Source organism: Epargyreus clarus, unplaced genomic scaffold (genome assembly GCF_041222505.1).
Source record: "Epargyreus clarus isolate Ecla_fem2 unplaced genomic scaffold, WU_Ecla_fem_2.2 ptg000026l, whole genome shotgun sequence".
Lineage (NCBI taxonomy): Eukaryota > Metazoa > Arthropoda > Insecta > Lepidoptera > Hesperiidae > Epargyreus > Epargyreus clarus.
In genome coordinates this window covers 9,907,251-9,927,305 of record NW_027332233.1, presented here as the reverse complement: position 1 = coordinate 9,927,305, position 20,055 = coordinate 9,907,251, and the positions used below count along the sequence as shown (strand labels likewise).

Sequence of the window (20,055 nt, the reverse complement as noted above, 5' to 3'; positions counted from 1 at the left end):
CCGGCAGTAACTTTCTGGACATCGTTATAAGAATGAAAAACAAGTAAATTAAAAGTATATAACAGTAAAAAGCAGGTAAAATTGAGTATACAGATAGGATGTAACAAAACATTTCAAACCGTAATGTTTTCAAAGCATTAGACTCACGTAAATACATTTATCGTGTAACTTTTGAAGAGGAAGTAATCAGGAAACACTTAAAACGTCGGACTTCCATCATCAAATGTAATCTTCAAAGGTCGGTTGCAAAGCGGTGACGTAATACATGAAATATGCCAATAACGAGAATGATGGAACTCCTCTCGTAATAGCAACACAATGTCAAGAGTACGCATATTAGAGCACGCGCTGGCGCTGGCACCGCACGCGGTTCCTCGTCACACGCATAAAACTACAACTACAACTACAGTACAGCTGCCGCCACGAGCTCGTTAAAAATATACGCCGTCCGTTCAAAATAGTAAGCACAATACGGGTAGTTAAAAATGTCATTTTCAACAGAGAAATCCAACTTTTCAAGAACAGGAAACTACGTTTCTACGGAACTCTACATCGGATTATTCAATGTGACCTTGTGCGCCTTTCCTGGACCACAAAAGCCGCTGAGCGAATTCTGATGAAACAGGAAAATATAAATGTTTTTTCCCGACATTTTTTCAAATAAGTTATAACTTACCTATCAATATAAATAGAATATAAATACACACTATCAACGAAAGCAATTATAATTCTGTGCATTATGTACATATCTCCAATGGAAATTCCTACGATGTTTATGGGCGTAATCGTATTATATTTACGGGTGTAAATACACTGCAATTAGTAGAGTATACAGAAGTAGGTCGAAAATCACTACGAGCGGAATTAGTGCGACGATGCGAAAACATTCGCGACAGTGATGAGCTGCACGTGGGCGAACGAAGACGAGTGAGATAATATTATGCTGAAAGCTGCAAGACCGCCAAGAAATAGGACAAAGACCACGTCGACAAGTGACATCAAATTTGTAAACACATACAAATAATATCATTATACATTTGCAAGTCTTTCGGAAAACTTACATATAATATAGAAGTAACAAATGAGCGTGCAGTGCACCTGATAATAAGTGGCTACTGCCGCCCGTGGACATCTGTAATCAGCCCCAGATAAGATAGTACAACCTGAAGCCACAGATGTTAGCAACACAACCTCTGAGGACGAAGGGTGAGGGTCTTGGATATGTATTTCTTACCAAACCCTTACGGAACATAATAGCGTTTTACACTGCTGTTATTAGGTAGAGAAAGGTACAGCATTAGTGCTTCAGAGTCTAACTATAAAGGGATCTACCTCTTTCCAAATACATACATTACTGCAAGATATTTGCTCTTATTCGCAAAATAGTTTCCAAACACGTGATCAGTGCCTAGCCAGAATCCCAATCCCATCCTAAATCTTTTTAGCCTAGATGTACGAGTACGGATTTATTTTGAAAGCAGTGAATCAAAGTTTAGATGTTTTGATAGCCAGAAATAACTCGAGTATTTTCATTCGTCATCTCGCCCTGAAAACACGCAACATCGAATGGAATTCGACATTATGCGACATAAAGATATTTCGACTTCAAAGGCAACGTGGTTTCGCAGATAAATTTGGTATTTTATATATTTCAGATAACGATAATATGTACGATAAAGAAATTCAAACATCATAATAGTAAAGTGACGTGATACATCGATCGGTTTACTATTTACCACCTCCGCGATCGATTAGTAATTGTTTTCATTAATTTTATGGACACGCGAAGATAATTTCAGAGAAGTTAAATCATTGCCAATTTCAACAGCTGTCATAGAATTTGAATTATATGAAAGTGGAAACCGGCTTCCGTCTAGAATCGTTCTAAATGATGTGCATTGTGGACAAAAGGTTTAATGGAGCGTTAATATCATAACGAAGGCAGCGGCGGAGCAGCGGAAACTCTGCAGGGGGTCAAGGGCGGGCCGCGGCCGCGACCGCTGCCAGCTCTCAGAACTTGCTGCTTCGCATTCTTGCCATTGTAGCTTTGTGCTTCATCAAAACCAAAACATTTTCCATGTTATACAAACACAAAATACGGAGTTGAAATTGTTTCACGAACAACATTTTATGAATACTTTCAAATGTGATTTAGTTTGCTTATGAACGTTTTCATTACGAATTTATAGATCAAATAATATCCGTTATTAGGTACTTTGCAGATAATGATCGCAATGTGTGTTGAGCATAACACCTGATAATACACGTACCTACGCACTGTTAGTTTTCTCTCAAGGCTAATAAATAAGACGCTGATTATATTAGGTTTGGAATGTGGTGTCTGACATTCATGATAGCAATTAAAATGGCGTACAGAGCGCACGACGCGGACGGCACAAGCACGCAAATAGTTGCGCGAGGCCACACCGCGACACCTTCGCTATTATATCAACAGTGTACTGCGCTCACACCATGCTCTGCCATAACGCCTGTCGGAAACATTCGATTCTCATATCCGCAACGTTATTACGGCGCTGTGTGTAAAAAATATTGCAACATCACGATTATTTTTGATGGATTACGAGATCAGTATTTTGACGTATAATATTGGTCCTTGTTTTTTATTGCAGCCTATTAGAAATTTTAGGCTCCTGTCATTATTGAAGCAATTACGAATATTTATGCTACTAATGAGTCATATATAAATACGACTTATCTTACTCTTTGCTCTTTAAAATATTTAACTTCCTAATAGACTCCTATAATGTAGGAGTAATTCGCATTGTAAAGTATGTATGCAACAGAACCCTGAACCCACACGAGAAGTTTGAAAGCGATAGTGAATAATATATTAAGCAAGCCCAGAAGAGGTTAACTCGAATACAGCAGTGTGCACATAAGAATTTATGATAACACATTATGCTACTCATGAAAGGCTTTGACGTGTAGCATTTGGGTGTGGTGCCGTGGGCGGTCCTCACTACACCGCAGGTTACGGCACTCTATCATGAATTTTATTGTTAGCTCAATGACATAAATTATTATGCTATGTGAGTCGCAATTTAATCGCGGAGTAATTTAAAACAAAAGTAATTATGTTAGAAGAAAAGTATTTATCGAATTTATTGTAAAGCGATTTTTCACTTTAGTTAACGAAGAGCACTCGAGTACATAATATACATATGTACGTACATTATATCAATCTCAACGACTACGCTCTGTATTAAGGAAAATAAATAGAATTCATGTTAAATATAATATTTGTTTTAACAAGAATTGCGTATCATAAGTGAAATATATTGCAAAGATAAAAGTGCATTGAGATTAACGAGTTCATTTGTTTTCTATGTAAGCAAGGAGGTATTGATGAAAGGAAAGGTGAGGTCGACACTTATAAGGTCAAACCTTGAACTGACCTTAGCAAATGTAGGTGCGACTACCTGAAAAGGCGCATTGTTCTTGGACTTTCGGCAATAATAAAAATAACCTTTGGTAATGAAAAAAGGTGAGTTAATTTTTAATTAGTCACTATTCAAATATCTGAGTATTTTAAAGTCTTAACAGAACAGCAGAATAGCAATCGAGATGAGGCGTTTTGACCACGATTAAACAACTTTTTTTTATTTAATCCTGTAAATTATTTTAGATTGCACATAAAGTAAGTTATACTTAATAATGTAAGTGCGTATCCAATAAATTGTACATACCCCTGTAATATTTAAGACTTTTTAAGGATATTTAAGGATTTTTTATAAAAAAATATCTGTTGTCATAACTTACATAAATGTTTTACATGAAATCGGCCTAAATATAATATGACGACTACGATTTATCAATCTAATATTGACTTTCAATTTAGAAAAAATTGACAAAAAATGATGGAGACATGCGTGCGACGATGAGATCGGGACATTGACATTGAAGATGTAGGTCACGGGTGCGGTGAACATGTTGTCGGCTGAAAATGGTAGATGTGGAGGGCTTGGCGGAAATGCATGGAGATCAGCGAAAGATGATGCGGGTACCGTTGGTGCGCGCGAAGAGCGTCAGGTTGGAGGAGTGCCTGGGCACGGGCGACTTGCGCCGCACGTAGTAGTGGTCGTGGCGCTGCGGCGGCGGCGGCGGCACGAAGGGCGGCGGCGGCGGTAGCCGAGTGGGTCTGCGCCGAGCGCCGCCCGCGAAGGCGTCCATGGCGGCGAGCGTCCCGACGTCGCTCATGCTCGCAGCGCGCTCGCGGCTGGAAGACTGCGGCCGGTGCGGATCGTTACCCCTCGTCTCTACCCCTCTCGCTCGGAACTCTACTCCGCGCGCGCTCTTCGATCGCCGCCCGCCCTCCGCGCTTTTACCGTCCAACCGCCCACACGCCGCTTCGCTTTGTTTTGAATTTTTAATTTAACGCCATTCATCCCGCGCTCGAGCTACGTGAAGCGAGAAAACTAGTTCCACTATGGTTTTTAAAGTTCAACGACCGGCATTTATTATGTTGATTAATGGCTAACCGCGAATAATTATGCGCGAACAATTTATGAACGGACAACATTCTATATGTTCGGGTAATACCGAATAAGTCGCTAGCGAACGTACATAGATCACTGAACCCCGGAGACATAACGTCCTTGAGAGTCCTTTGAAATAGGTATTTAAAGAACGCGAGTCGCTCGGGACGTTTATAAAAACCCTACCTTCTGCCGGCGGCTTCGTTTGCATTAACTAAACTTATTTATATTGTGTATATGAGTCGATGTTTCTAGTCGATATGCGGTGTCTCTCCACCTTGTAGTCATTTTAACACTTTTTGTAAATTATGAATCCAGTATACGACGAAGAAAATTGTGCATCAAAGATTAGCATGAACGAACCCAACAAACTGATCCATTACATACGTACAAGTAGGGAGGGTACCAACAACCTCGTGTATTCGTTATGTCTCATATAAAATTTTATCTTTCCTCTACAGAAAACCACTTACCTGCGGCTAACATGGTCTTTGTGATGTTCCAACAAAGCATATTCCAGTACGTCAACATTTTCCGATGCCTTTACGAACATTTATCGACATAATCAACGATAAGTATCTATCTATACAAAAGCTGTACGTCTGTATAATAGTTTAATATTTTCTAGTATAATTTTTGACTTCTTATTATATACTTTCTGTCATATTTATTGCTTTTCTTTCCTTATCTTTATATACAGTTCGTAGACAATAAAAATGCGTGTCTTATTTTTCGCCCAATACTCCCACCCAATAGGTACCAGCCTACTCAAAATAAAAATCAGATAGGTACATCTAGTGCCTAGCACTACCACCGTCTGCCGAGTGCCGACTTAGATTACACTTTGGAACACCATAAAAGACTTTTAGCTTGATTTCGTACCGACAGTATTTTCCTTTGTTTATTAAAATAAAAGATATAGTTATATGTTCTCATTATTTTGCTGACAACATATCCTTGAAGACATAAGGGATTCACGCTACGAATCATGTAAGAGTCGTTATCACAATTCGCAACTGCAACGCGTTTGTGTCGCGATAACGAGTTGTCTGCAAAAATAATAAAAACAAAATAAGTAGACGCCTGCGATGGTTTAAGTCGAAACAAGACATACTTAATGCAATTCACGAACATAGAGGGGATCGGATCAGACTGTAGAAATAACCAATATTACGTCATTGATAATCAATTTATCGTACGATATTATGGCGTATGAAAGGTAGAAATTTAACAATAAGAAACATTTCGATCATTGGTAGATAAAACATTGGACAGATTGATATTAATAACGGATAACGCAATCGATTGAAACTTACTCAGAAACCAGAGTTTCACAAATACCCATTATTAAACAATACAACAATATCTAATAATTATAGCGCGTTGATGCATTATTTATGTATTGAGTGTATACGGTAAACATTAATTAATTTCGAATGGTACATGACATGCGCAAACATTGTACAGGCCAGATAATGGGTGAATTATTATCGTCCGTTTTCGTCGCGTACACGCGCGAAGAAGCGAACTGTAGCCCCCTTAATGTGTAAGGTTATCGCACAATTAATATGTTATTTGGTGCGAAGGATCTAATTTAAAACGTACTAGCGTTCCCACAGTCGAAATTCAAACACAATCATACATTTTCAACTTTTTCATTGATAACCAAGCTCGTTAGTAGCTATCTAACAAAAACAATAACGTCAGTTCACAAGCAAAACAGAAAAAAGTACTAGGATTTTTATAACTGACTATATACCTATATAGATATTTACATACTCCAAATATAAGACTTCAAAACATAATCTCCCCCAAACAACCAACCCACTCTCAGTCCCAGCCTTAGTCTTTATTCGGGTAAAAAAAATATCGTAAAATAGCGGAGATATTCTGAAAAATACATTTATTTAGGGAAATATGCTTGAGTGCTTCCGGGCCTTAAGTACTTCAACCTAAAAGGTCGCTTTTTCCCCTAGGTCCTTATTATACGAAACAGCGTGTATCTTATATTATACTCTATCCTACTTCCACAAACCCGGGGTTAAAGTCCTCTGTAATTCCAGTTATCCTTTGTACAACCTTCTAAAACATTGAAAATATTTTTTACCACGTAAATGACAATAAAAACCTGATAAATGTAGATATTTTGAAAACTATAAACTTCTAAATACATGTTTATAATTATGTATAACATTAAACTAAGAATGATACGCTGTAAACTCTTAGATTGTGTAAAATTACCTAACCGCAAAACCTTACTTTTTTGTGGACATCATTAAAAAGTTCAGTACTATTTATAATCCAGAATTTCTTTCCTCCTATAATATAATTGCTCAGAACATAATTAAAAGCGCATCAGCAAATAACTGAAGCAGAGCGGCTCTATGTAGAGCGTGTTAAATAATGCAGCCGGTCTGATTGTCAAAAACTTAAATGAAAGCCATTTCACTCTTATGTTTGCGAGTCATTATTATATCCACGAAAGTATGAAGTAGATACTCGTATTAAATTTATGTTTCTACTCTCATACTCTCACAGATATAAGTATACAACAACCCACACCTGGAACACCGTAGATAAAAATGATCATTCCGATGTTTTCATATCTGGAATCGAACGCGGGACCCTCCATTAATCCGGAAAGGCAACTGATGCTCAACGCGGTATCAGACCACGTATGAATTCTATTTATGTTAACAGTTATTTCTAGTCAAACATAACATAATATCATATACCGTTTTTACTGACAAAAATATGACTGTAATTTTACATCTATAATACTTTCGATAACTTTTTAATATCCGATAGAAAGTGGACGGAAAATTGTTTTTATTAAACCTTTATGCGGCCTTCTAGCTGAATATTTCCTCCTGAAGAATTGCCTACAAAGAGAAAGAGGATAAAACGTAAGGAAAACGATGGTTACCTCGTTCTTGGGACGGACAGGCTATTATGCAACGATTGTTCTAGAAAAATAGAAAATAGTTACTGCAGAGAGGTACATCAATATTTGTTTCTCTATTGTTTCGAAATAACTCGAAAATCTTGCCGATATAGGCCGCCTTCATTAGGACATGTAGGCCAAACGAATAATCGAGCATTTGACAGTCAGGTACTATTTGCTAATTTAATATAATCCAAAAGAAGTAAATACATGGGTCATAAGAAATATTTAAGAGAGATGATCTCACATTCAGCTTTGTATGCACAAGTAACCTTAGAATGACGCATTTTATATTGATTGTAATCATTATACGAATATATTTACGAATTTCTAATAAAGAAAAATAATCCGGGAGTTGTATTTCTACACAAAACATAACAACACTCGTCCTTTGTCACGTACCGCAGCCTGAAGGTAAAAAATACGGTATCTCATGACAGTGATGACGGATGATGTCACATTCACAATGAAACACTGATTAAAACGACCTGCTCGCTGTATGAACTCATCGTATCCTGGTACTTCTAGCTACAGCATCAGCTTTCAGAGATTAGGTTACGGTACCGCACGATTATACAAAAACTTCATAGAATAGGATCTTACTTCAATATTATAAACGCGAAAATTTGTGTGGCTGGATGGACGTTTGTTACTCTTTTACGAATAAAGTAGAGATCTGATTTAGATGAAATTTGACACACAGATAGTTTATGACATGGATTAACACAAACAATACTCCTTTTACCGCGATAAAAGAATCTCCCGCCGGTGGAGCCGCGGGCAAAAGCTAGTACATGTTAGATGCTAAATGTTTATTATGTTTTAATATTTTAATGTATACAAAACTTCGTGAATAGTCGAGCATTAGGGATATCCCCAGTTAGCTATACCGTGTGCGTAGGTGCTATAAACGAACAAAGTTCGCGAATGCACCACGTAAACATTGGCACGGGCGTCATCTTCCCACGTACGATATTGCTTATCCTCATCGCTCGTACACTATGACGTCAGGGTTCAGGGTGTTAAGGGACACACCACACCTGTCATAATTAATTCAGTACCACTTTAATTAAGGTTTCATTAATATAAACGGATAACTATGAATAGGTAGCGGACGAGCGACGTGCACCTGTGTCATTAGAAACATTTTATGCAACCAATCATTATGTGGCTGTAACTGATTTACATAATAAAATTGTTATGTAAAAAAATTAATTGTGGATAGCACATAAATAACCGAGTAACAGTTAGCGACATCATGTATTATTATTCTATGAATCAACTGAATGATGCAGTTGAGCTTAGTAATTGAATAGTGCCATTGCCAAAATTTTATAACTGCTATTAATACATCTATAGTAGGGACAAAGATAAACAATACCTTGCTTGCTATTGCATGGTAATAATTCAGATATAGATATGGTAATAAAATATAGAATGCTCCATCTTCAACCTTGATGAGGTAACTTGCAGGGAAGCTGAACAAAATTACTAAGCATTTCAAAATTAAGTAAAACTCAGTATTACATACATATGTACTCCTCAACTCAACCCATCTCTAATATCAACCAAATTAGAAATATTCACCTCATCAATAAAACCTTTACACCACCACACGTAGTGACGTCATGAGGTAAAGAGCAAATGCATTGGCGATGATTAACTTCATTATTATTCCTCCCATGTGACCGCTGCGCCAACACAGAACAATACATATGTTATAATCTGTGTGCGTGTGGTACGTACTTATCAACATAATGACATGTAATACAAATAATATTCATTTGAATAGTGTAAGTCTGTGAAAACTTGCAATAAAATAAAATATTCCATTCTACATTTCGTTATTTTAATATTCAAAATATTATACGAAAGTCTCGCGTAAGAATTTCTAAATTTTATTCCGTACAGCTTAAACCCAGGGGAAATGGAAAAATGAAAAAAAGAGAGATAAAGCGACTATCTCCCGCATTAATATGAAATCAAGAAGAACCGCCGATACGGCGTTTCTCAAGGGAAACGTTGAACGGACCGCAGCCGTCATCTTCGGCTGAAGATTAATATTATTCATAAATCGCCTACCTTAGACCGCTTTCACGTCGGCCTTTGTGAAACGAGATCGGCTCCGAGATCACATTTATGACCCTAGCAGTCTAGCAATTTTTAGCAGTGGCGATTCGCATTTTGGCGATTGCTGATGTTGCGTCAAGTTTTGGCGACTAGTAGCGTTCGTCGCAATATCGCAGACATGCATTATATGCGTTTAAATGCGACCGATCGGTTTCGGAAAAGTTTTTAATGTAAAATCGCCGATCGCCATGATTAGCGTTTTTGTTTCTGTTGTGTGGAGCGATTTATCGTTGCATCCGAAAAGCAGATAATACACGATCTGATAAAAGTAGCTAGTCTGCAGGTTTCTTTAGTATATTGCGGCCACACGTAGTTAGGCAAAGTAAATACGTGTCGCACAAATATCCGCAGAGGAGGGTAAGTAAACCTACAAATTTGATTTGAATCGAAGATTCTCCATCTCTGAGGTACTATGTTCATTAACCTCCGACATATTTCTACTATTATAGTCTAGGTCTAGGGGCCTAGACTATATGGTAGACTCTACGCCATAGGCAGGATTTTCCTTCAGGGGATGTGAGAGAAATTGGATATCAATATAAATCGAATCGAAACAATAAGTGACAAAGTATGAAAAGGCTTACTAATTGTAATTACAGTTTTGTGTACCGGCCACTGACTTATTCCTAGAGTGCGACACGACGTTATGCTACGCAAATGCAAATGAAGCTATGTGTAACAACGCCCAAATTGCCCATACATAAAATATAAATCTAAAGTCGTTATTTATTTATATAAAAACACGTTGCAAAAAGACCGACCCTAGAACCCCCAAAGTATCAGACCGTGGCGTCACGCAGACCTCAAATATAAGTTGTTAGAAACGTAAAACCGTGGACTAACGTTTGCCCTATTGTATGACTAACTAATCATAATGGGGAATTCCGACTAAATACAGTGTGTGTGTGTGTGTGTGTGTGTGTGTGTGTGTGTGTGTAGTTTTGTCATATTGCCTATTGTTCATTTAGCAGTAAGTAAACAATTTATTGTATTTTGTGTTAAGTGGTCATTGCACCAAATCTCATATAAGGCAATATGCACGCACTGAATGACTGGTCGTCATCCAACCCAAACAGATGAGAGTCAGAATTTTAAATTAGGAACCGTGGTTGCAAATACAAGTACAAGTGTACTGACGTTGATTACAATAAAATTAAGATTACGAATTAATTTACACCTAGAAAGTGTCAGAGCGTCAGACGTGTAGCATGGCAGACAAAATATTTTCCTATAATCGGTATTAATGTACTTTAACTACTTAACATAAGTACCGTAACACGTACGCGCAAACATGAATTGTGTTGTGCCTGTTAAAATATACACCAATACAGATGTAAAGAGAGAGAGAATATTATGTTACAAAACGACAAGTATTCACTTATTTAGTTTATTTAAACACCCTGTGCTGACATAGTAAGCTATATTGCTAACAAACGGGCAATAATAACCAGCTACCAACCAATCACCAACATAACTACCAATATTGGTTGTCCTCAATTACCAAGTGCCTAAACTTGGACGTTCTGGCGGAAAATAATATACCATACCTACGATGTGGTCTGCAGATCTGTGCGTATTGCTATTTTATTACTATCAACATATACGTCACGAATGTTAATCTGTAGTTACTTTAAATAGGTATTGTTTTATGGTTATTCGGTTTTGACCACGTCATACGCAGTTAAATATATTTCAGCAAAAATCAGTCTGAAATGAATTTTAAAATGAGTTGTGTTTCTTTTATAATATAGGAGTGGCAGACGAGCATGCAGTCCACCTGATGGTAAGTGGCTACTGCCGCCCATGGACATCCGTAATCAACCCCAGATAGGATTAGATATTTCTACCTAAGGACTAAGCTGGAACGCGTCGGAAAAGTATGTCTCCCTTACCACACCCTTAAAAACGGAACACAACAGTGCCTAACACTGCTGTTATTAGGTAGAAATAGCTGTGGCGATGGTGCCGCCGGAGTCGAACCACACAGGGTTCTACCACCTTCAAAAATACACTTTATATTATTGTTTACACTTACACTTTATATTATTGTTTTAACGTAACAAAATAAGTATAACAATTTGCATTTTACTTGGATTATGATTATGATTATGAAGTACTATACGAGCTGTGCACCGCGATTTCATCTGCATTACAAAGTATAGATTTCACGGGCTTCAATTTTTTTTTTTTTAACATTTGCAATATAATATAAGTATCAGACACTTCAATTTTATTTATTTGTATAGATAACATTTCTATTTGAAACATGTAATTGAATTCGAATATATGTATGTCGATCGCCCCATTATAGTATATTGGATTGCCGTATCGGTTAAAGAAAAGGGTTAACTTTTATCGTCTATCTTAGAACTACTCGTTTAAGAAATTCTCCGCTTATTACTGATCGCGGAAGCAATCAATGGGTTCGATACACACCATCATAACATGGTGTTGTAGACCTATCCGTTTTTGGAATTGTTTTAATCGATGTTTTTAGCCCTGGCTTTGTATTGTGATTTGTGAGAGTGAAGCAAATAGAACAATAGCGAAACAGAAAGTCTGATATGATCAATTACTTTTATGTGAAAGTGCGTTGTGCCATGCCATACTGTTACCGTTTAAGTAACGCTCGGGTTATTTTATCTGAAGCTGATAAGTTTTAAATGCGAAAACTTTTCGAATTAAAGCTATGAAACTAGATCTTGGTACTTCTAATAAAATAAAGTAGTATCAAAATTATTAACATTGTTGTTTAATATTATGCCATTCTTAAATGGAATACGTAAGGTTATTTCAAGAATTTTATAAGTAGCCATAATACTCGATAATTATTTTAAGGCTACTAATGCTAATAAGGCTACTAACTTGGCAATACAATCTAGTAAGGTATTTTAGTTACTTAACAGAACATTAAATAACTTTGCATTTTTAAGCAATGACGAAAGTAAACGCTACAGGCAAATTGACGTAGGCAACCAGGGTATTGCGTTTGTTACTTTGATAAAATCATTAACTAAATAGTTAATGTTATCAAGCGTACGTACATAGATACTTTTGACAGCCGCTCACAGATAAGCAGAGTAGCAAAGCTGTTGTTCGTCTACTCCGAGAGCTTTCAAATGAGAATTTCAATGTAATCAAGATCTGATCGCAAGAGTTTCCAAGTGTTATTTGATAATTATATCCAAGCTTATGGGTCACGTATCCGCAGTGAGTACCTATCCGTTGAGAATGCCGCACTAAATCGAAATTGCGCAACCTCTCCCGCTGCCTCTTTACCTACATTAGGGAGATTTCACGATGTGATAGTACCATTCCAGGACAAAGTTAATGGAAGTCACACTACACTACGGGCTCTACGATTATAATTGTTTAATTTATGTCGTAGAAGAGAAAGTTACTTTTTTTACTAATAAATTTTGTGGTTTTTATTTCTATTAGATGTTTTAACCCTTTGTCTGTTAAACATGAAGACTTAGTTAAAACTATCAGTTTTGTGTTGCACGTTTTATAAGCGGTTTAAAAACATCTAACACACATTGGCCACTCATTTGAGTCCTCCTACACAAACCCGCTGGTATTCCAGGTTCCAGAACTACAGGAGAGCCTCGTGCTGAGCAATTACACATAACAAGGGTTGCAGCCACCGGTATAGGTATATTTTGTAATACGCCACTGAAAATTACTTTTCAGGTATAGGGTAAACAGAGCACACACCTCTCAAGCACGCGCATCCCATGATGTAGCCCATCATAGAAAGCCGCGGAGCAGGCGGCGGCCGGGGACGCGGGGGCCTCGGCGGCGGCGGCACGCGCCTGCCGCGCGGCGGCGCTCGCGACACCGCGCCGCGTTACCCGCCGCGCCCGACCCTCGGCCCGCTGCAGCCGCCCGCTGCGGCCCACATCGCACACACGCTCGAACCCACCCGCACTTCGCGCTCGCAGTGCTTACGTTATGTCATACGATCACGTGCGCCGGCTGACCCATAATATGCACCCTATGACGATCGATCCGCTGTCAACACGCTCGGTTCCAATTTAAATCGTCAACCGATTGCCCTCTCTTAAATCGAACACTAAAAGTGGTCGCGAATAAAAGTCAAAAAATTATAAAAGAAATCCCATAAATAATTCGGTTAAAGGAACGTAACGAGTGCCGTGGGACATTATCGTCGGTGCAGCGAGCGCGGTCGCGTGCTGCGGCCGGTGTCGATCGATATCGCCTGCTAAGTTCGCGCCTCGCGACTCACAGTTCATGAGTAACACACATCGATTAAAAAATAAAATGAGACCTCGTCTTTCTACTAAAACACCGACACCGACACCGTCACTCTAACTCTAACTCTTGTTACTTGCCGACGAAATCAAAACATGAAAGACGAGTTGCCCTCGCTAAACTTCCTTAATTTGAAACAATATACTCGTGATACATCAAACTAACGAACGATGAAGCCGTGATTGTTTCAATTTATGTACGCAGGCAGCTCGTAGACGACGAAGAACAAATAACGTTAAGCAGCTACGAGGACGAGTGATAATTCCAGAGTCAATAAACTTTAAGCCGGGCACGCTAATTAGTTAATAATGGTGATGTCATAAGTAGAATTAGGCTCGCGCCGATGGGAGGACGCGTCGTGAGAGCATCGATGGGGGCAGCGGAGAGATATTACAGGTGGTGCATGTAGAGCGGACGATTAAGTGAGGTTAGGGTAGCGGGCATGCGGCACGGCGCTGCGCGGCGGACGAGCGGGCGGGCGCGGGCGCGGGCGGGCCAGCACTGAGCCGCGCCGCGCGCCGCCCCCGCGCCCCCGCCGCCGCCCGCAGCCCCCGCCCGACCTACCCGATCTAGACTTCAAACGCCACCCCCTTACCTCCAGACCAGAAGTGCCCGATTCCAAATGATACACCGACCCGAAAAAATCACCTTATTGCGATAAGGTTCGGGTTCAATACGCTTATTAATCAAATTAACTCTCGACTCGCACTCGGCTCGGGAGGATGTAGAGTTCTACTCGACGGGAGTACATGTCGATATATTAATGTTGTCGAGAGTGACGATAAGCAATTGTGCGCCAATATGATATAATTATATTATGACAAGAATAACGAATGGTGACGTGAGTGGATTGATGACGGCAGTACGGCAGTAAGGCGAGGCGGCGGGCCGGCAGGCGGGTCAACGCTCGGGGCTCGTCCTGCCAGGAAGCCGCTAATTCCCGCCACGCGTTGCTTTTCTCCGCTCATGAATACGCGCACCGCATTTCTTTCTTTTTACTGTCCTCCTCGGCGTAAAATGGCTTTAATGTTTGGCGTACTCCCGGTTTTCAGCGCAGGTTCGTTCAGGTTGAGCACTAATTTTTGTATTTGAAAACCAGTACATCTGAATAGGTACGCCATTTTAGATTTTCAACATGGTGATTACCGTAATTAGTATTCACTGATTTCTATTTTTTCTACTTCTAAAGCAAATATATAAATAAAAATGGAGCCAAGTGCGTGTCGGGCTTACCACACAATCTAATCAAACAAATGTTCACTATTATCAATCTATTATCAAACTAGTATCAATTAATTAAGTAAGAGTATCATACAAAATATCTTCCTGTATAAGAACTCTATTTTTAGAGATATCCGCCATTATAACCATTTTGTGGAAATTTTAACCGGCTACTTATTACGGTTGCAAGGATGCAGTAATTATTTAGTCTTTAAAGATGAACAAAGTAACTGACGGACGGCATAGTACTACGTCCTTTCAGTAAGAAATCTTACGAAACGTTAATTGGATATATTTCAAAACATGAGCATATTCAAGGGATATGAATTTTTATATAACCTGTAGTCATAATACAACAACCAATATAATAAGTGAAATAGCAGTCAAAGGTTGGGGAATCGTTTTATCATAGCAGGGCTTATTTGGATTAAGTTGAAATCAGATGTCGGGCGCGCTTGTGCGCAGGCAGTCACAACTTTGAATCTAGATCTTAACAGATTGTGACCCAATCTCAAATAACAAATTTAGTCTAAATTGGGTCACTAATGGTAACCTTGGCGATAAAGTTGGATTCTCATTAATGTTTTCCCTATCCTATCTCATACTTTTTGTTACACAACAGGGAATAATTACTACAGTATGAAAATGGAAGTAATTTTACAGTCAAAACTTGCAGAGAATCTTACCACCTTCCAAATTCACTTTGCCATACCCCGTAATGATTTTAAATGGGAATTTGAAATGAGGTGGTGGTGGTGCTGGTGCGTAATTTTTAAGTGGTCCTCTGTTGCATTTAATGCCTAATTTAAGGGAACCTTACGAAGCCTTGACCGCGTACCTCCGACGATTATAATATCCGTTTAATGAATAGCGCTTTTACAATCGAAACGAACAAAAATAATCTTATCACTTTTATTCCATACACTAACGAGGTGCACACTTTTTTAAATGCACTAATTATGTATCAGTTTCAAGATGAACATACATAAACACTTTAGTTACCTATTCGGACGCTGAAAGACCCTAACCGAATCTTGACCGTGTACTTAGAAGCTAACAAGTGAAGTGTTAAGAGTCCGCGCCAAACTGCTAGTCCGCTCTGAAGGTGTTGCACACAACTACAAGCATATACTCTGTAGCAACAGTAAGGGCACACTAATGCAGCTATGTACCCGTTGGCGAGAGCGGGCAGCGGACGAGTGCCGGGGGGGATCCCGCGATGTCTTCGTCCCGCTAATATCTACAATGTGCTATTGCGACGCGACTCGTTTCTATATTCATAGCGGACTAGAAGTTTGGCGCGGACTCAACTTAAGTTATATAAAAGTTATGTGTTAAATACATACCAATGACATTATTATTCTGGTGATGGTGATGCGCGGCGGCGGCGGCGGCTACAGCAGCAGCGAGTGCCGCCTGCTGCTGTGCTAACTGTGCAGCGAGCTGGGCCTGCAGCGCCGCGTGCATGCTGCTCAGCCCGCGGTCCATGCCGCCCACGCTCGCCGGCTCGTTGCGAGACTCCTCCGGCGATGACTCCTCATCTACGTTTAAAGGGAAAAATCCATTAACACTGTTGTGGTCATAGATAAGTGCAGATACCTCACCGCCTTGTAATTGAAGGAAGCCACTAAATGGCATAAACGGCTGACAATTCTGTCAGCCATTTAATGGCTGTCATGGTGTAATTTACGCGGAACAATGCCGACATGCGCAGCTAAGTGGTGCAAAAACACGCAATCAACAGAAAGTGCGGAGAAATATCGTTTCATTCGTAAATGATCTAAAAACTACATATTTTAATATTTTTCAAACACGAAAATCTAAGTCAAAACTAGTTAATTTTTCTTGTTAGGAGTGAGTAATCTTTACTAATCTATGGTTGTGGTTTAAAATTTGATGAGACGACGAAATACAGAATTACATGTCTGCAAGAGTTTGAGATAGAATACATTATGTTTGACATCTCAGACGTGTCATGTAATGTTAGGTGTAGTAAAAAAAAGTTTACTTTTCTAAAGGTTTTATCTCTACGGTGTATGAACTGCCAATATATTCTTTTTGTAAATATGTAACTACCAAAGAGCATCTGCAGTCCACCTTATAATAAGTGACTACTACCGCCTGTACATTTGTACTCAATTAACCCGGATAGAATTACGATTACTAAGGCCGGCCACAGATCTACTACCCCAAAGGACTAAGAAGGAACGCCTCATATGGTTCCTCCATTAGCACAATGCCAAAATAGTGACATCAAAATAATAAAGCCATATTATAAAAAGCTATAGCGTACACGAGAGAACACCATTCATTTTATCAGATTCCATACGTCGTTAAAAGTACAAACAGATTAGAAGCGTAATTGTAATTGAAATTTTTCTTCACAATTTCTAAGCGACGAGTAATACAAAAGCGTCAACCGATGCGCGGAGAACAATCATGAGAATAACTAATTGTATACATTTATGTTATGTTTCAACAAGTGAAAAACAATTTAACTTTTTGTTTCACACCAGTATTATGATGCAGATTAACTTAATTTGAATATGGAATTGTTATTGTTTTGTTCAGACTATTATAATAAATCACAAGTGTTGGAATTATTAAAATAAACGTTCTACAGGTATAGAGTTTGTGCCAACGACTGTAGATTATTGTAATAAATAAAATTGGTTTCAAATAAAAAACATATTTGTTGTAATTGCCGAGTTAATAATGTCGCCATGTTAAGTTATTCTTTTATAAAACATTTTTTCACACACATCACATCTGTTGACCAGTTTTCTCGTTCAACTGCATTTGTTTCATTAAATGATTTTTATAAGCGTCTATAATATTTCTTGAGGGATTAAGTATGATATATAATATGATACTAAAATTATAACGTAAGTGTACTGTTTATAATGGGTATTGATTTGAACAAATTATTGATTCAGTTGATTAAGTAATTTATTATTGTATGATGTTGAAATACACGTGACTCCTTTATTTGTAACGACTTAAAGCAAAAGATGAGAAGAAGGCTTTAATGCACTTTCGAACTCGCCATAAATTGTTTATAATAATCTATATTACAGGAATAGTCATTGTTCTCCTTCGTGTTTACGAAGGGTTAAAACATATTCACGTTTAAAGCACTTCCTAAAACTATATTGCTGAAATGACTTATGTTTTTAACCGTGGAAAGAATCTATTTCAGTATTCCACATTAAACATTTACAATCTCACATATAATCAAATGAAATGGTATTCACTTACTAGCTTCGGGTACTGGCGTCACTGGACTTTCCGGTAAAAGTATTCCTTTTTGCACTAATTCATCTCTATTAGCTCGGACGGATATCTTCCTTTCTAAAGCTGCAAAAATACATTTTAAATTGAATATGGCTTTACTTTTGAAACAGGATGGATTAAGATTGTTATAAAGGATCTATTTCAATTAACTATTCTGTGTGTACTCAGAACAGAAACAGAAAAACAAATGGACAAAACCGCCACTTTAACAAAATATTAAACCATTAGTCTGAATGCTGAATTCATAATAATTCCGGCTTTTTGGGTTTATATGAATTAAAATGCAAATCGTTCAGTTTAAAATTGCATTAGTTTTTGGAAACCGCATTTCCTACGTTTTACGTGTTTATATAATTCAAAGCGATAAAACATACATAACAAAGAATATTATCCATTAATGTAGATATCGGATTGTATGCATTTGCATGTTCCCAAATGCAATACTAATCTAATTATCCTGATAATATTAAAAGCCCGTTTTATAGTACAAATAACGCCCCAAATAACCTACTTACGATTATATGTCGAATAAATACATCAATCAAGATATTCTAATGAATCTTCAATTAGAACTACATTACAAATAAATTATATGGTAATGAAAGTGATAACCAATCCGCTAAATAGTCAGTTGAAAGGTAGAACGATTACCTATTGTTCGACCTGAGAGGAACCACCGATATTTCTAGGTATAGTTCTTGGGGTTCCAATGAATAATGTGAATGCCGGCAGAATTATATATGGCGACCATCTTAATAGTTAGGAATGGCAAAGCATCTACGATCGTCTTCAGGCATAACCCCATTTCTATATAGAAGTTTGTTCCACTGGCGGCAGTGACTACTTACCATCAGGTGGACTACACGCTCATTTGATACTAGCTTGTAACAAATAATTAAAAAAATCACCCAGATATTGCAAAAAAGATTAACATTTCAAGGGAGACATACTTTTCTGAGACATTTCCAGCTTCCATTCCTCATTCCAGCTTAGTCCTCAGGGAGAGCCGACCTCAGGTAGGAATCTAATATTATCCGGGGAAGATCACAGACGTCCAGGAGCGGCAGAAAGCACCAGGAGGACTGCATGCTCGCTTGCTACTCTTATATTATAAAAAAAAGCTACTTACTTCTAGAAGCTGCTTCAAATTTCTCTGACTTTTTTTTCCGCTTCCATTTCCATGGTTTGAATAGTCTGCCGAACGCTGAGAACTTGGACTTCGTTCGTTCCGCGGGCGGAGTCCGCGCGCCGGAGCCCAGACTATTCGTCCGGACCGCCGAACCATTTTGTTTTTTTGCTGCAACAAAACATGCAATTAAAATCTTATTCCTGCACTAAACAACAGATTGCTTTTTTATGTTGGTGGGAATGGAGTAGCCGTAATCGGGGATGGCCTGGAGCGTACTTCGCCAAGCTGTTCCAACGTGGACTGAGGAAGTTATAGAGTTGTAGCACGACCGTGTCGAAGGTTTTTAAACCGCCTTTAAGACCTGCGACAAGGTGAACCACTGCAGCTACCCAATGATAAAAATCGAGACCCACGGCTTAACTTCGAGTAATCTAAATTTTGCCTCTAGTTGTTTATTCAGCTATACTAAATTCAATTTAAATCGTATTTATTCAATCTTGATTTCTATTGGACTCTTTTTGAATATTAACTGGCTACTACCGCTTCCAAAGATGTTTAGTTACGGA

At 38.4% G+C, this 20,055-nt stretch overlaps 1 protein-coding gene across 7 annotated transcripts in view; it reads right to left on the bottom strand.

The window, feature by feature from the left end:
• LOC140753489 (phosphatase and actin regulator 2) overlaps positions 1–20,055 on the bottom strand; it is a 56,528-nt gene that overhangs the window by 16,332 nt on the left and 20,141 nt on the right. For 5 of the 7 annotated variants that reach the window (XM_073088121.1, XM_073088122.1, XM_073088126.1 and 2 more), the window contains 3 exons: positions 19,490–19,657; positions 18,325–18,423; positions 16,413–16,607 (listed from right to left, as the gene is read on the bottom strand). In XM_073088121.1, coding sequence (XP_072944222.1) covers positions 16,413–16,607; positions 18,325–18,423; positions 19,490–19,657 — 462 coding nt within the window. Of the gene's footprint in view, positions 1–4,025; positions 4,238–16,412; positions 16,608–18,324; positions 18,424–19,489; positions 19,658–20,055 lie in introns of those variants that run through there. The other 2 variants (XM_073088124.1, XM_073088127.1) reach the window with 2 other exon arrangements.